Genomic DNA, 16,400 nt, shown 5'->3' on the forward strand with positions numbered 1-16,400 from the left:
ATTTTATTTTATTTATTCATTAATTTCTTTAAATTTGTATTTAAGACTTAAGTACCTACCTAGGTAAATTAAATATGATAATTTAAATATCATTGTAATATCTTTGATCCAATATATTTTTGTTTTATTTATATTGGCCATTTTTTATACTTATATAAATTATATTATATATTATACATCAATAAAATAATAATACTCTTTGTTTAAATATATTGTATTCAATTAATTTAAATGGTAGGTAACCAATAGATATACCAATTCTTAGTGGTATTGGGAGGTGTTGCCCCCCCTTACACAAGGTATTTTTTTTAGTTTAAATAATTTTTTTTATGAGTAAAAGCCATTTGGGTTTTTTTTAGACCAAAAATCCAGACAAAATTTCGACTACATAGGATGGTTCAATTTCAAATCTGTAAAGAGATTCGAGTTCTTTGGCTAGTTTATTATGTTATGCAGGAAGCCCGATTTCAATAAAAAAAAATTCAGCTTCTTGTATTAAATAAATTAAATTTGCAATTTTTTAAATATTGATATTCGATTATATTATTTTACATAAAATAAGAATAAGGCAAACAAATCTGGCTATAATTTTTACAACAATCGAATAACAATAATAATACAAATAATTTGAAGTTGATTTTTATAAATTGATTTAAACGGCCTTTTAAATTTTTTTTACCCTAGGTATTTTAAATTCATATGAAATTTGGATATTCGTTAAAATAATATTTTTATCTTAATCTTTTTTTTAATAATTGCTTAAAATTTTGTTGAGTAAATTGTTTTTAAATAATCCCCCCTACATTTTCTGATTTGAAAAACAACGGTTTGGGAAATTTGAAACCGTCACGTGACCAATCTGAAAATGTATTACAATCGAAGGTGTACTCAACGAAAATCGGAAACATGTTAAATGCAAATGTATTGGATATGTATGCAAATCTCCCAAAGACATATAAAGGTATATAAAAACGAACACGACAATCATTTTCTGTCGTTACGATTTTGGCTAGATGGTAAACATCCAAAAGAAAAACAGCTCATCGCAAAACCAAATGGCAAGGGCCTACGTTAGATTGATAGGTACAAAATACAGTATTACTATTTACTCTGCGCCGATGAAAAAAGCCAGAATAACAAGTCACTGTATGAGTAAAAAATAATTTATATTTCCACACATGTGTTACATGCGCAAGGGACACGATAAAAAAATAAAGAAGAAAACAAGTCGCCTATGGTCTTCATGGTTACTACGCTAACACTAAAAAATAGTCCCAATGAAACGTTTAGAAAATTGTTGTTCTAAAAGTTTTCTGTGGAGGCAACAACACAGTCATGTCATGTAAAACAAATAGTCCGCTCTTTGGTAGAAATTTTTGTGTTTGTGCAGTGAACTGTAGTGTGAATGTCTTTGACATACATCAATATTTCAAAAAAATGTTTGATCCAAAACTATTTACTATAAAACTGCCTGTTATTGAGCATAAGAATCATTATGCAGTAGATTTCAGATAAAGTTGGTAGCCTTATTGATAACATATTAATACAATGACGAATATAAAATTTTTTATTTTGTTGTGGCTGATATTTTATACTCCATCGGTTAACAGCGAGAACACAGAAAATGTAAATATAATTTTTTCCAACAATTACTAACAATAATAATAATATTCGTATGGCGTATTTGACCGGGAGGGCTATAGCTACAATTATTACTTATACATATTTTGTAAATCATTTGTATTACATTTCGTACAGTAAACTAAACGTTTAACATGTACCTATGGTATTCCACTATTGTTAAATCTCTTAAATATAATTGTACCTTAAAAGTAACTAATTATTTTTAAAGTTTATCAAAAAATAAAACATTGTATGTATACAAAAATAGGATATGCTAAACTTTAAATTATATTATGACTAGACCAAATCTCATGAAAATCACTGTAAACCCATGACCACCCCGTCCTCACTGTACTGAATTTTTTTAAATAAGACTATGCTTGTTTTCGAATTTCGATGATAATCTACTATTAGTCTGGTAAGAAAATCTCTCTTAGAGATGTGAGAAAAAACACATAAGAGTACTAAAAAGAATATTAGGGTGGTACAAAAAAAAATGTTTTTTTTAATTATTTTTTGTTCTTCTTTTGAGAATATATTATTTGGATGAAAAGATAATTTTTGATATTTTTTTTTAGATTTTTAAACCCATTTTTAGATGTGGTTCGGGTCAATTTTATATCAAAAGTTTTTTAACTTTTTTTTTTTGTTCAATAAAAAAATTCTTCAAAAAAAAAAAGAAATAAATGTTGATATTCACTTGATAAAAAATTACGAAATTGCTAATGCTACGGAAAAAAATAGATGGAAACTTTTGATATCTTGATAAAAAAAAATCACAAAACTATCCAAAAAAATTCTATCATATACTTCATTATATTACGAAAATATTACGATTTTTTCTACTTAACATTAAAATTTTAATCCTAATTTAGATTATTGATAATTATAATTTAACATTTATTTTTATTGTGTGTATTTAATTTAAATCAATTGGTCAAATTCTGTAAAATATATTTGTTTCATTTTGGAGATTCAATTTTTATTTAGTTGGCTAATAAAAAACGATATTTATCTGGAATTTCATCCGACCCATGTCCGTAAACCTCAATCATAAATGATTTTAGTCGTACAAATTTCGTTTTAAAATAAAATACCAAATTTAACTGTGGATAATATAAAAATTTGTTGACGGGTAAAAAGTTAAGTTCATCTTGATTAAGTGAATAATGGAAAAACTTGATTTTTTTCGTGAATTTATTTAACTATACATTTATTGGAATTATTCAGTTCTCTGACTTGTATCACGTTAATGATTGTTCGATTTATGTTGATCTCTAGTTTAAACGAATTAAAATTGTATTATCAGTTTTTATGTAACGACGTGTAATGATATGTGTAATTAAATTTCAGATCCTAAAACGCATTTTTAAAAATATTTTAACACATATCAATAATCATCAAGCTGTACATCAAGCCAATAGCATTACTTATACACAGTTTGTGAATTATGTGGGCAATGTCACAAATACCAGAGATGTAGTGCTGCGTGTGGTACCTCAACGTTTTTCTGTCGATGACATCAATACAAGTAAACATTAATTTTACTTCATTTATCATTAAAGAATAACTTTAAAGAAACTGTTTATATTATGGAGTTAACGTAAAATAGAAATGGTATTGTGTTGAGAAAAATTCCTCGCATTTAAAATTTTTTAGTCAGTTTTGCGGTGTTTAACTGCTGTTTGTATTGTAACAATTTAAATAAATTGTTGTTTCGTTTTTAAGTTAAAGAAAGTTTTTTTTTTGTTTCAGTTATGATAACGCAAGGAGAGTTTAATGAATTAATAACAGATATCTGCAAAGAACACCAGACATCAATAACAAGCTACGTAGACATTATAGAAAAAGCAATAGACTCAAAAACAATAGATACGATTTTAAAACCTTGTAAATTTGAAGAATGTTAATTTTCAACCTAATTAAATGTTTTTAAAAATACAGCTATTTTAATGTATTTTTTTAAATTGCTTTTAACTAAACTCTTCGGTGTTAATATTAGTGATGAAATTATGAAACTAATTAAGAATAGCTTGTGGGAAGCAATTAATAAAGTTTTAAAATCAAATTAAATGATGTTGTTTTGGTTTTTGGATGCATATTTTTTTACATGAAATGGTGTATACAATAGGTGACCGTTTGAACAAGTACACTAAACGTCACAATATTATCAAAGTACATTTTTTTTTCTTATTTCAATAAATAGTTTTAATAGCACAAGACAAATAAATGACACAACATAGAATATGTTATGAGTACGTTTCCGTGATAGAAACTAAATATACAATAACTGAACACAATAAGAACGATATTAGATATATATAATACAATATTGCAATATTGGATGGAAATACCCAAAAGGTTTTATAGGAATTAGTAGAAACGATATCATATTAGTATCAATTAATTTTGTTTACAATATTTTGAAGTAATATATATTATATAATGTAGGTGTAAAAGTTAGTGTCCGTTAGAGTCACTTTTTATTGATATATATTATTATTTGTTTGGACTGTTAACAAGTACATGTGTGTAAAGTTAAGTTAAAGTACAAAACTTGACATTAGATACAATAAACCAGAATAGTGGGGGTCACATCAAAAAATGTATTTATACTACTATATTCGAAAAGGATTCGACAACGTACTTATAGCAGTGTTCTTTACAACTTTGTTAGTAAAGTCTAATATATTATAGTGTTAATAAATTATTAGGTATGTCTGAGAGTAAAAATCCCTCGCAGATCTTCATCCAAGCTTAGTGGATTGTATAGATGTTATGCTACCGACGATAATAATATCAGGAACTCAGGCTAATGAATCTACATTAATAAACACAACTACCTATACAACGGAAACCACAAAAAATTCCAAAATAATAATAACAATATAATCTGATGGTGGATACTGATATTAATTGCTAATTGGGTACCGATTATTCCTATCTCTGTCAAACTCATGACCGACATAGCAGTTTAAACGTAAATGTCGTCCGCAGTAACGATCGATCAACTAATGCTATAAGGAATCTTAAAACAGATTTGAATTCAAATACAAATAAATCATCAACAACAAATTGTGTACATTTTAAGACGGTAATTTAATTAATTAATTTAAGTTATTTAATATTTTTAAGACTAAATTGAGTTCACAAAATGGTATTAATACAAAAACATAGTATTATAGATGAATACCATAACAATAATTCAGTGTAACATTATTAAAAGTAATGATAGGTTGATATATTGAGTATAATAAGTTTTCTGATCTGTCAACCAATAGCCATTGATTTTTTTCTCTGTCATATCTTTCACAATGAAGTTCTCCTCCATTATTCACAAACACGTATAAGTCGTTTTTCAAGATACCAACACCTAAGTTTTATAATGTTTATTAATAAAAAAAATGTAATTTATACTTAATTAAATAAATACAGACTTGCGCAACCCAATTTAAAATCCATGGTCATGTTAGGCATTTCATCAAATTTGAAATTTTGTAAGTCGAACTACATAACTCGTTGTACACATGATTCATCAGCACTACCACCAATGAGATAAATGACGTTATCTATTCTTGATAAACTCATACCCAAATTACACTTGGGCATTGGTTTAAGTTGTTTCCAGTGTTTATTTTCAATATCATAGCATTCTACAGTTGCAAGAGAATCACGTTTAGAAATACTTTGTTCATTACGTCCACCAAACTACATAAAACCATAAAACTTGATTAAAATGCTTACAAACCATAATAGCTTGTTAAAAGAATATTTTACAATTTTTTTCTTATACAAATTAATAAAATATGAGTAGAAACTTGTCTAATAGTTGGGCATGGTATTTATGGTTAAATCGTGTTTACTTACAACATATAATTTATTATTAAATACTGCAGCACTACACTCGCAGCGAGCAGTGGGCATTGGTTCAGTAATTTCGGTCCATACTTTTGAATTTGTATTCTACAGAATTCGAACTTTTCCAATTTGAGTAATCACAGCCTCCCACCTATATCATACGAATAAAATATATATATTTTCTTGTATACAATGTGTATTTGTTATGTTAACTACAATCAAATTAATACTTACGACATATATGTACTGTTTGTAAGTACAAACACCAAATGCTCTTCGTGGTCGGTTCAATGGCCTTGTAGAAACCCATTGTTTTGATTCTGACTTAAGATCAAGCTCGTCTACAAGATTGGTCAATCTACCAGACTCGTTTAAACCACCAATGGCAAGTATTATCCCATTTTCAGAGACTACCATCGTTTTATCTTTACGGGGAGGCAAAAAAAATAAATGCTCGCTTGATTTCCATCTTAAGTCATTATCGTTTCTAATATCCATATACTTCACAGAGGAACCGCCACTGGTTAAATCACCATTAATTGCAAAAATAATCTGAATACACATATATACAAATGTCAGGTGATATAAGCACAAATCTAGTACATTTTGTACCTGTACCATGTAAAAATTTAGTTTTAAAATATCTACATACATTTGATGATTCAATTTGAGTACATCTTCCAAGAGTAACTGGTGGTTTTGATTTGATGTAAGTTTTGGTGATATTGTCTAATATTCCTCTCATAACTAATAAGCATAACAATAATAATGTTTATTTAAAAGACACCTCAATAATATATATCACCTATAGGCGCTATTGTATGGACAAGTAAAGGGCAACAATTTAGATTGAATGCACCCTCGATTGAAATATCAACAGTATATACGTACCATTAGTATTATTTCCCACTAATGGATGATTATAAATCCTTTGTAGTCCTTTTTTTGAAATTGAAGGTAAACGTAAATATTTCATAAAATTCGGTAAAAAGCCATTACGTTCATCTGTGTTATATCGTATCCAATCAACGATAAAATCAAATATCTATAAAAAAAAAAAATCTTAACTTAATATTAAATAATTGTAATAGGACCAACATTCAAATAAGTAATTTTTTTATTCCCTTTTCAGTTACAATAATTATACCTTTTCCTCAGAATCAATTACTAAATCATCACGTGCAATAAACTCGACAACATCATCAAACTCAAAGTCATAAAGTGTTTCTAACGCTTGATCCAATGTCACAATTATACTAAAAAAAATATTTTTTTATTATTTGATAATTTAAATAATGTTGCGATCATATGTCGCACCAGATTACTCACTAGAAATATTTTAAAAAATATGACCAACAAAAATTGTAAATATTTTTGTCTGATATTAATTTGGACTTTTTCATAAAACGCACACAATTTGTAGGATTTATGTTTTCTTTAATATATTTGCAACACAATTTTCTTATACTACTTACATCAAACATTTCGGCAGCCATCAATAGTTTTTAAAAAAAGAATAATATTTTTAGGTAAATAACAATAGAATTATAACAATATATTTTATAAACTGTACATCCTATTGCGTGTTTTCTACCTCGCAATTGTTTTCTTTAACATCCAGTTTATAAGTATATGCAAATTTGACCACCAATTCTAAAATTGTAGAGTCTATTTCTTTTATAAGAATCTCATTTTCGTTTTTCTCTTTAAATTGTCCGCTGAACATTGTATAAAATACATGACTCGCAGAGGCCAATATATTTCTGTGTGCTTCTATTTTTAAGCCTTCATTGGTAACTAAGGTTACATCACAAAGTTCTTTGTCCCTAAAAAAAAGGAATCCGTATTAATGTATTTATTTTCATTAGTAGTTATAAATAACTATATGATTTTATTATTAAAAAACTTGAAATAGCCAAAGTGAAATCAAAGATCTGAATAATAAGATTTTAAAATTCAATTAATACCATTTGTTTTTTTAATTTACAAATTAAGTACATTTTAAATAATTTATCCACCTAATGTAATAATAGTAAAAGTATTTAAAAGGACGCCACACCGCCCATTTTTAAGGAGTAAAGTATAGGCAATTTTTTACAAAATCTTAACCTAAAGGTTAAACTGTGATGTGTAACTATGAGTTCAGTAGTTAGGACTCTTTTTTAGTAGTTAAATTATTTATCACAGCATCCTTGACAGAGATTTAAAAAAAAGGGAGATGGTAGAACACAGACAATGTTGTTGTCTATATTATGTGAAAATTTGGTTTCTTAGTTTTCATTACAGTCTTTACAGCCTTTGTAAAATTAATCCGCGCAAGGCGGGTTTTTTGAAGAAAATAACGGGTTATTTTTAACCCAAAATTTAAAAAAAAATGTTTATATACATATATATAATGTGTGATAATTTTATCATAAACCACTCAATATCTCACAGGGTTTAATAAGAAATTTAGTTTTTTTTTTTAATAATGTGTTTAAACAAAGTGATCTTAATGTTTCACAAATTTCTTTGTTTTCTACTTACAAATTTTGAAACTTAAATGGTAATGCATACATTTTATTAACTTTTTAAATTGAGAACAATGTACTAAAAATTTTGACTAGTCAATGATTTTGACCACCCGCACTTCCGCTGTTAATTTAAAAAGATAATGAAATCATAGCATTACTATTTAAGTTTCAAAAGTAGCCATAAAAAAAAAGAGATTGGGAGGAACAAAAAAAATTGTGAATAATTAAGATCACATTGTATAAAAACTAGGGATGGGCCGATACTAGAATTACTAAATACTAATTTCTTATTAAACCATATGAGATATTGAATGGTTCACGATAAAATGATCATCTTCTATATATTAATGTAAAAAGTGCAAACCTACACCCCAGGACTTTGCTATATTATATAAAAGGCCACAATTAAAATACAAACGTTAACGGTAATAAATAATACTTGTACAAAACTAATCATTTAATGACTTACTTATAGAATTGATACATTTTTTCGAAGTGTTCTTGCATACTAACTTCCATAATTGTTTGGCTTGTACAGTATAGATTATAAATGTACCGTTTCTGTGTTTGATTGTTTACCAATTGTAAAATGAGATAACCTATAACATATATAAGATACAAAATACAATTTATTTTCTATAAAAAAGACGAGGTAAAATAAAAAGTTTACAAACAAACACAACAAATAGTCTGAATTTTAATTTATTTAAATTAGATGCATAACACAAAACTACAAGTATGACTTGTAGGTATGATGCTAACACGATAAAGATTAAAGCTAGACGATAGACCATTTTGCCGACTAGATTAATTTACAGTGGCGTTGATCCCGTGTCACTCGACTCAACTCTGAGTAAATAATAAGTAATAAGCAAACACATAATAAAGGTTATGATTCCATTTATTTACAATCAGTGTTCTAAGTCAGTGGAAGACAGCAAACACGGTAATAGTGTAAATAAATTCGAAATACAAAACGGTAGGTACTCACGCAACGTAGAACCGTAAACCACTGTCCAGGGCTGTCACTTACAATTTATAATACCTTAACTACTGGCACGACAATCAAACTCAATTGTAACGCAAATTGAAACGAAATAATATGTTAGATATTATCACAGAATTCGACCAAGTCATTAAATCTAAAGGTTTTCGCAAATCGGAACCGACTCACCCGTAGCAACAATAATAAAGACAAATTGTTCCTATGGCGATACATTTAATTTAACCAGTGTTGCCAGCTGCGCATTCAATAAATATGCGGCTTCTACCGAAAAAATATGCTATAACCATTTAAACATTTTTATCATAAATCATAGTTATCACTTATCATCTTTCGAGTTTCGAGTTCCCGCCAAAATTTTAGTATTCAATGTTCAAGTTACATCAAATCATTTATCATTCAATTGAATACCATAAGTTACTAATGTTAAATTATAAAAACATGTATGTTATAAATTATAATCCTCGAAATTCAAATTAGGGCTATATCATTAACAAACATGCTACGAGTAGAATTATTTTTTTTATAGACTAATAGAAAGATTAAATGGTCAAAATATTTTTAATCTTTATTATCGTCCACCATTTAATAGGCTTATCAATTATCAGTTTTCACACTAAACACAGTGTGAACCACGGACTATAATACAGGACTGGAAACGACACTCATATCAATGGAACCAAAGTACAACGCTTGCTAGTACAAAGACGCTCTTAACGCCATCTATAGATCAGTCAGTAATTGCACACAAAAATACTAAACAAAACAAGTTTAATATCTTAAGGCAAAATTAAGAGAGCGTTACCTGCCATTGTTATTAAGGTCAATGGTAAACGTAAATTTTCGCAAAATCTTAATTTCGATTTCAAACTAAAGTATAAAAAAAATTATTCCATCCAACGGCAGTATCCAATTATTAAGGCATATAATAATTATTATACTGCTTTTCATATTTTTATGATGACTGAATAATTTATCAGTCCCAGTTCTCTTGTACGTTATTATTTAATAGGTTATACTGGTTATTTTTTAAAATTATGGTCCTAAAAAAAAAAATGTACTAAAATATTCTCTATTATTCGTTAAAAAGCATATTTTATTTGTAGCATTTTGATTTTTCTTACAATGCACCATACTGCTTATAATGTTTTTGGATTTTGGGGTTTATCATCAAAACCGTATATTATTGTACATTTTTCTCAGTTTGCTACATGAAGTGTAAACAGATATTTTATATAGGTTTAAATTGAATTTGTATTGAATTTCTGTTAAAACGAAATTTTTTTTTGTGTTTTCTGCTGTTGTCGTCGTTGTAAGTGTTCTTATTTGTACAAATGTTTCAAATATGAAAATATTTCACAGGAAAACAATTTTTTTTCCCGTTTGATATACATACTACATTAGTCTTTATAACATTATGCATATTGTTGTTTTCAAATTTCCACGGTATTTTTTGTCCTAGAAAATTATCTTTCTGTTAGAATACAAAACCAATTTTACATATAATATATTTTTACTGCACTTTCGTTACATCTTAGGTAACATCTTTGTACATCTATGACAAATGTTACTTTAGGTCCAATTTTAATTCCAAAAAATAACGTTAAAAAAAAACAAATACTTAAAGAAAAATGTTCCATCACTATCAGGAATAAAGATTAATGAATTCAATAGGTATTTAATATTTTTCAAAACAAACATGCTTAATTTAAAAGTTAATTCAATATAACATATTTCAGTACTTATTTATTAAAATTAAATTTATTAAATATATAGATATAATTTTTTTTTAATGAGCTAGCACAGTGAGGTCTGAGCAAATTAGGGTGTGAGAGATCACAAGTCTTCCATAACTATTATAACCAAATGTCATAAATCACTAGCAAATAAACTATCAGTTAATATAGTACTATCATAGTTTTTTCCCATATAGAAGTTGTTTGTACTATCAGTTTATTTAGATTCTCTTTAGTTTTAGTGACATTTATCATAACATAACAAAGTGAATTATACATGGAACTACTCAGTATTAATTATACTTTTATTTGTACAAACAAGTAAAACTGAATGTTAACGTTTTACAAAAAGTCATGGTCATGACTGGCATAGTATTATATCAATTTCTATCTATTTAGATCCACTTTATATTGACATGATCAGATGAACAATATGTCCATTTAAACACGATAAAACCAATGACCTGCTATTGATACAGTGACTTAATTATTTACCAATCAGTTATATTTTTCGGGTTTTCTCGGTTCTTAGGACAAAGGAGTTGCCTCTTTTTTTCTTATAACCGACTAAAGTACCAGCTGCATATGATTTCGGATGTTTGGAGGTGCTACAACAAAAAAACACAAATTCTGACAAATTCAATACCTCTCCACTATCGCATCGATGATAAGAAATAAATACGCTCAAATTATTGTTGAATTTAATAAAATCATTTTATTGTGTTCAATTAAATAATATTATGTTACACTCGGATTATAACGAATTGAATTATTTTATTTTATTGTTGTAAATATTAATTGTTATGTTAAATATTTTCCAGTTATTGTTTTAGCCCGAATTTTCGCACTTCTTTGTTGTGACCGGACTTGAAAACGTGTTATACTAACGTTGTAAGCGTTAGCCCTAATTCCGGAAACACAGTGTCTAAAAACCAATTGATTTTTCCATCGAGTCGATTCTCAATAGCTTCACGCGAATTTTCGAGAACCTCTTTCTGTGTGCTTTCGGACGGTACTACGCAAGACGTCCGACTGTATGTGTCGAGTTCGTTTTCAATTTTTAACAACTTGTCTAGGATAATTGACATTTGCTCAAGTAACTTGTCATCTAAATACACGGTTACTGTCTTCTTAACAACATAAAAATTTATCTCATGGAAAATTAGTATTTCAAGATAACTCTTGTAGAAGATTAGAATTTTCACGAAGTGCAAGTCCGAGGTCTGAGGGGATAATCGTTGAACATACAAAACGGCGTCTTTCATGTACCCTATAACCGGATAGCTCTTTTTGACCGTTTGCACGAATGATTTGAGAAAGACAAATTTGTCTTTGGCGCTGCCCGAGTCGAATAATCGTGCTATAGCCTTGTTGTACGACAGTAACTGTTTTAGTATTTCAACGTAGTAACAGCTCATCAAATCGTAGACGTGACGGACTTTCCGGTCTACATTAGCCTCGTCGATTTCCGTGGCCAAAAGGTCTTTAACGCCGTATTCCCTGGAGTCCACCCTAATGCTCAAGTCGCCCAAGTGACGTGACCAGGCGCCAGTGTTTGTAAACAACAGATTTGTTTGCATAACTCGTTTTGCAGAGTCATGATTTTCGATCAATACAGTAGCGTTTAATTGCGCGTTGAAATCGAAACCTAGCAGAGTGTAATTCAATATCAATAACTCGTCTATTGCGTAGTTGGCCATAGTGTATATTTTTTCAACTTGGTAGACGATGTTTTGCGTTTCGCAACATATTACGTGTATTTTATCTTTGACCCAGCTGTACGTGGAACTGCCGAATTTCTGTTCTTTTAAATGCGCCTTCGGACCACAGCGGTTCTGGAAAAATTCAATAGCGCTCGTTCTTAGATCGTCCAGCTCATCGAATGTTAATTGTAAACGATTTTTGTATCGGAATTGGTTTTTGTCATTTTTTTTGAGTTCTTCATACAATTTGCCGAACCTTGTCAGCAAATGAAGGAAAACGTCGTCGTCGAACGCGGTTTGCTGAGATAACGAAGTCAAAAATAATAGTGCACTTTGCATGCGCGACACTAAAATTTCTGGATCTAATAGGTGCATAAACTTTTGCAGACAATCCCGTTTGCCGGGACTCGTAAAATCGTAAAATCCGTTGCATGTTTTGCCAAGGGCGTACAAATACTTTTCGTACGTTAGATAGACAATAGTGTACTGACAACTCAGGAAGCGACGGGCTTGCCAGATTTTAGCATCTACGTTTGTCACCGTTACCGTATCCCGTAATCCGAGCACATCTATCCCTTTGTACCGTCCACTGTCGTCGAGGATTTCCAGTGGACTCAAACCTAGCCACGACGGATGACTAAAGAGTTTGGCTATCTGGTGCACAGGGTCTGCCGCGGTGGATTCGAATAGCAGCATACTGTTGCACAACACGAGAAACGCCAAACCGTTTAAAACGCATCGAGCTGTCATATTTATTTTTTCGCTTATTGAATGGCCTACAAGAACGGACTCCGAACGAACTACTAAAAACCCAAAGATCCGGTTAGCTGTTTACTAGATGTGAAAAGTTGTACATGTCGTATAGGTATAGGCGCACGTCAACAGTTTATCAAACAGCGAACACAAACGATATTTGCTAAAACGAAAAGTGTATGCGGTATGTAATGTCAATAAGCATGTTTTCCGAGTAAATGGTTTTCGACAAAGCGATTTAAGAATATATTTATATGTACATACAATTTTTTTTTTTTGAGATTTATAAGACAACGTTATAGATATCGCCAATTCATGTGCAACTTTCACGTAGGTTAACCCTTTGGGATGCAGCATTTATCATGTTTGATGATTTCTTCATAAATTATACTCTGCCACGTCCCTTTGCTCTTTCTACATTTTTTAAGTACAAAACATTTGCAATCTAAAACCGGATGACCTATTTAAAACAAAAACCACTTGGAATTTAAAAGAAACAGCAAAAAACGAAGAGGTGTTGGACAGAGTAATGGTTAAAGTAATTTTTTAGCTTCGACGCGGGCTGTATTTTTAAAAGTATGCGTTTTTATTACTGTTTTATGGGCTCACGATATCTTTTGAATCAATAAACCGATTTCTTGGTGTAGCAACTCTATTGATTACAATTCATATCTAAAAGGTATTTCGTTGGGGCAAAAATTAAAAAAAATCACCCCTTCCCCTTCAAAATTGAGAAAAACACCGAAAAAATGTACATATTTTTTAACTTAAAATTAAGACGCTCTGTGACTTTTTGAAAAATTAGTTCCAAATTTCCATGGAACATTCTTTTATCATAGTTATACAGAGAAACACTGACAAACCCAACAAATATTATAAATCCTTTCCTCTAGAAGAGATAGAAATTGCTCATCTTTCTTCATTTGTCGAGTGGGCAATCACTGCACTTGTTTTTAAAAAGCTTTTTCATGACTGTAACCGTCAAGAGAAAAGTGATAAGAGTTTGGAGATAAGTGATAAGATATGTGATAAAACAAAAGCAATAACAGATAATATATCCAATGTTTTTTTGTACAATTTTAATACTAAACAAGTGACCATTTTGTGGCGAAACTACCCTTTCTTCAAAAATCAATGCTCGGGTAAATAAATTCTGATTTTTATATGACATTCTTTTTAGATGTTATTTTGTCTCTTTGAGATTATGCAAAATGTTGATACAGGCTATAACGGTAGAAGACTCATATACAATTGTAACTTGAACACAGCCAAAATAATAAAATCGGGTGAAAATATAGTAATCAAGTTTAAAAACTTATTATTGCAAAACAATATATTTTGAATTTGCCAGTCAGCAGTTTATTATGAATTTGTGAAATATATGTTTTTGGTTTAGTAATAGTTTAAACAATTTACATTTGTACATTTATATTTATTTACAATCTGTATTTATAACTGTATATTTCTGCAATTTGGATTGTTGTCATTGGATTTTTTCTGTGGAAAACAAACCTTATTAATTCATAGCTTAAATAGAATTAATTTTTATAATGTTACCTAGGTTATAAAAAACAATGTAAACTAATTGTGTTTTGTATTTTCATAAGTTCTTTAAGGAATGGTATTTTATAATATAAGAACCAGGGCCGGCGTAAGGGTAAGACGACTCAGGCGGTCACCTAGGGCGCCATTCTTAGGGGGCGCCGAAATTGCTTTTTACAAATTTACACATTTTTGTCAGTAATATTATGTTTTGAAAATATAAAATACTTATAATTTACCTAATACGGAAATATTAATAGTTATGGTTATTTCGTTTAGTGTAATATATTATTAACAATGTTTATCAAACTTAGTTCTTAATCATACACGAATTAACTATAAGAATATACCGCACATTATAAGACAAATATATAACATGTATAAATATAATAAATGACAGCCATACACTAGATAGAAACTCTTAATTAACTCACCAATCAACGCACTACATATCCCTCCACAATACTTAATTGACGAAGAAGCCACACCCGCTTCTTACCACATAAAACCGCCTGAAACAAGGCATTCGTCGTCCAGTCTTCGTACATAGCTTGACTTCTTTACAACTTTCTAGTTGAAGAAGTTAGGCCTTGTCCGATTGATCCTTCTTTTTAGTTTAAATTATATTTTATAAGTTTCTATCTAGTGTTTATGCAAATTATTTTATCAGCACAAAATCGAGAGTTGTTATTTATTTAATTTCTCTCTTTCCTTATATTTTATTTATTTTTCTTTTATTTAAATAATCGCAGTCTGGTTAAAAGCAACAATATATCGACAGTAGATGTCTTGGAAGTTTTAGCAGCCTTGAGTATTCTGTTGCCTTGAAAGCATTAGCAGTCTTGCGCATTAATACCTCGGAAGCTTTTACAGCCTTGTGTCGCAACAGAATATTGTGTGCCGTCTAATCAGAAAGCAGATTAATATAACTTATTAAAGTGTCTAGAGTCAACGATCTAGTGTACAGTACGGTTGAACGTGGTGATAATCGACTTATGTCGTAGCTGGGCGAATCGATACAGTCACTAGATTAGAGGGACTTTAGACGGCTGTACAGTCTTGACCCCTATGGACTTCGAGAGCCGTTAAGTCCTTGATAATACAGCTAAATATTATATCGTAAAAACTGATATATATATGATCTTAATTAATATAGGTAAATTTGCATAAATACACATAAATCAAATCGGTAAGAAACATCGTTACCTTATAAGGACGATAAGTGTAGAGTCATACGACAATACGTTATTTAATAGTGTTAAATTAAATCGGCGTATTAAAGATACTCTTCTGCATCGCTGGACCAGAACAAGGTAAGTGCAAAAATTTGATATAATAACAATATAAAAGTAATAATAGAAATTAATAGGGAGATAGGACTAACTAACAACATATGCATAAATCTCACATAACAAGTATTAAACTTGTGATCCACCAATCTTTCTAATAAAAAAAAATATCCTTTCTTCCACGCCGGTTCTACTACCTTTTTCTTATTATTACACTGAGTATCAATCATTTTGTGAAACCCTTGTGTACTCTATGCACATGTATAAAAACATCTAGATAATGCAATCGACAACGCCAATACACATGTCACTTAAATTTAAGTTATAGCTAACTTTTAACTTGTATATTATAATAGTGTGAAATAAGGAAATCTGTGTTT

The 16,400-nt window shown here is 29.4% G+C and overlaps 1 protein-coding gene across 1 annotated transcript in view; it reads right to left on the reverse strand.

Moving 5' to 3' along the window:
- Positions 1 to 4,787: 4,787 nt before the first annotated feature.
- Positions 4,788 to 16,400, reverse strand: part of LOC126834552 (kelch-like protein 2) — a 106,055-nt gene continuing 94,442 nt past the window's right edge. Inside the window, exon 11 of the mRNA XM_050566687.1 lies at positions 4,788 to 4,996. Within this exon, the coding sequence (XP_050422644.1) occupies positions 4,803 to 4,996 (194 nt within the window). The 3' untranslated portion in view covers positions 4,788 to 4,802. The remainder of the gene's footprint in view (positions 4,997 to 16,400) is intronic.

The sequence above is a fragment of the Adelges cooleyi genome, unplaced genomic scaffold (assembly GCF_023614345.1).
Source record: "Adelges cooleyi isolate 19-005CV unplaced genomic scaffold, UGA_ACOO_1.1 ACOO_flye_CR_arks_rails_tigmint_CR_PRNA_0, whole genome shotgun sequence".
Classification (NCBI taxonomy): Eukaryota; Metazoa; Arthropoda; class Insecta; order Hemiptera; family Adelgidae; genus Adelges; species Adelges cooleyi.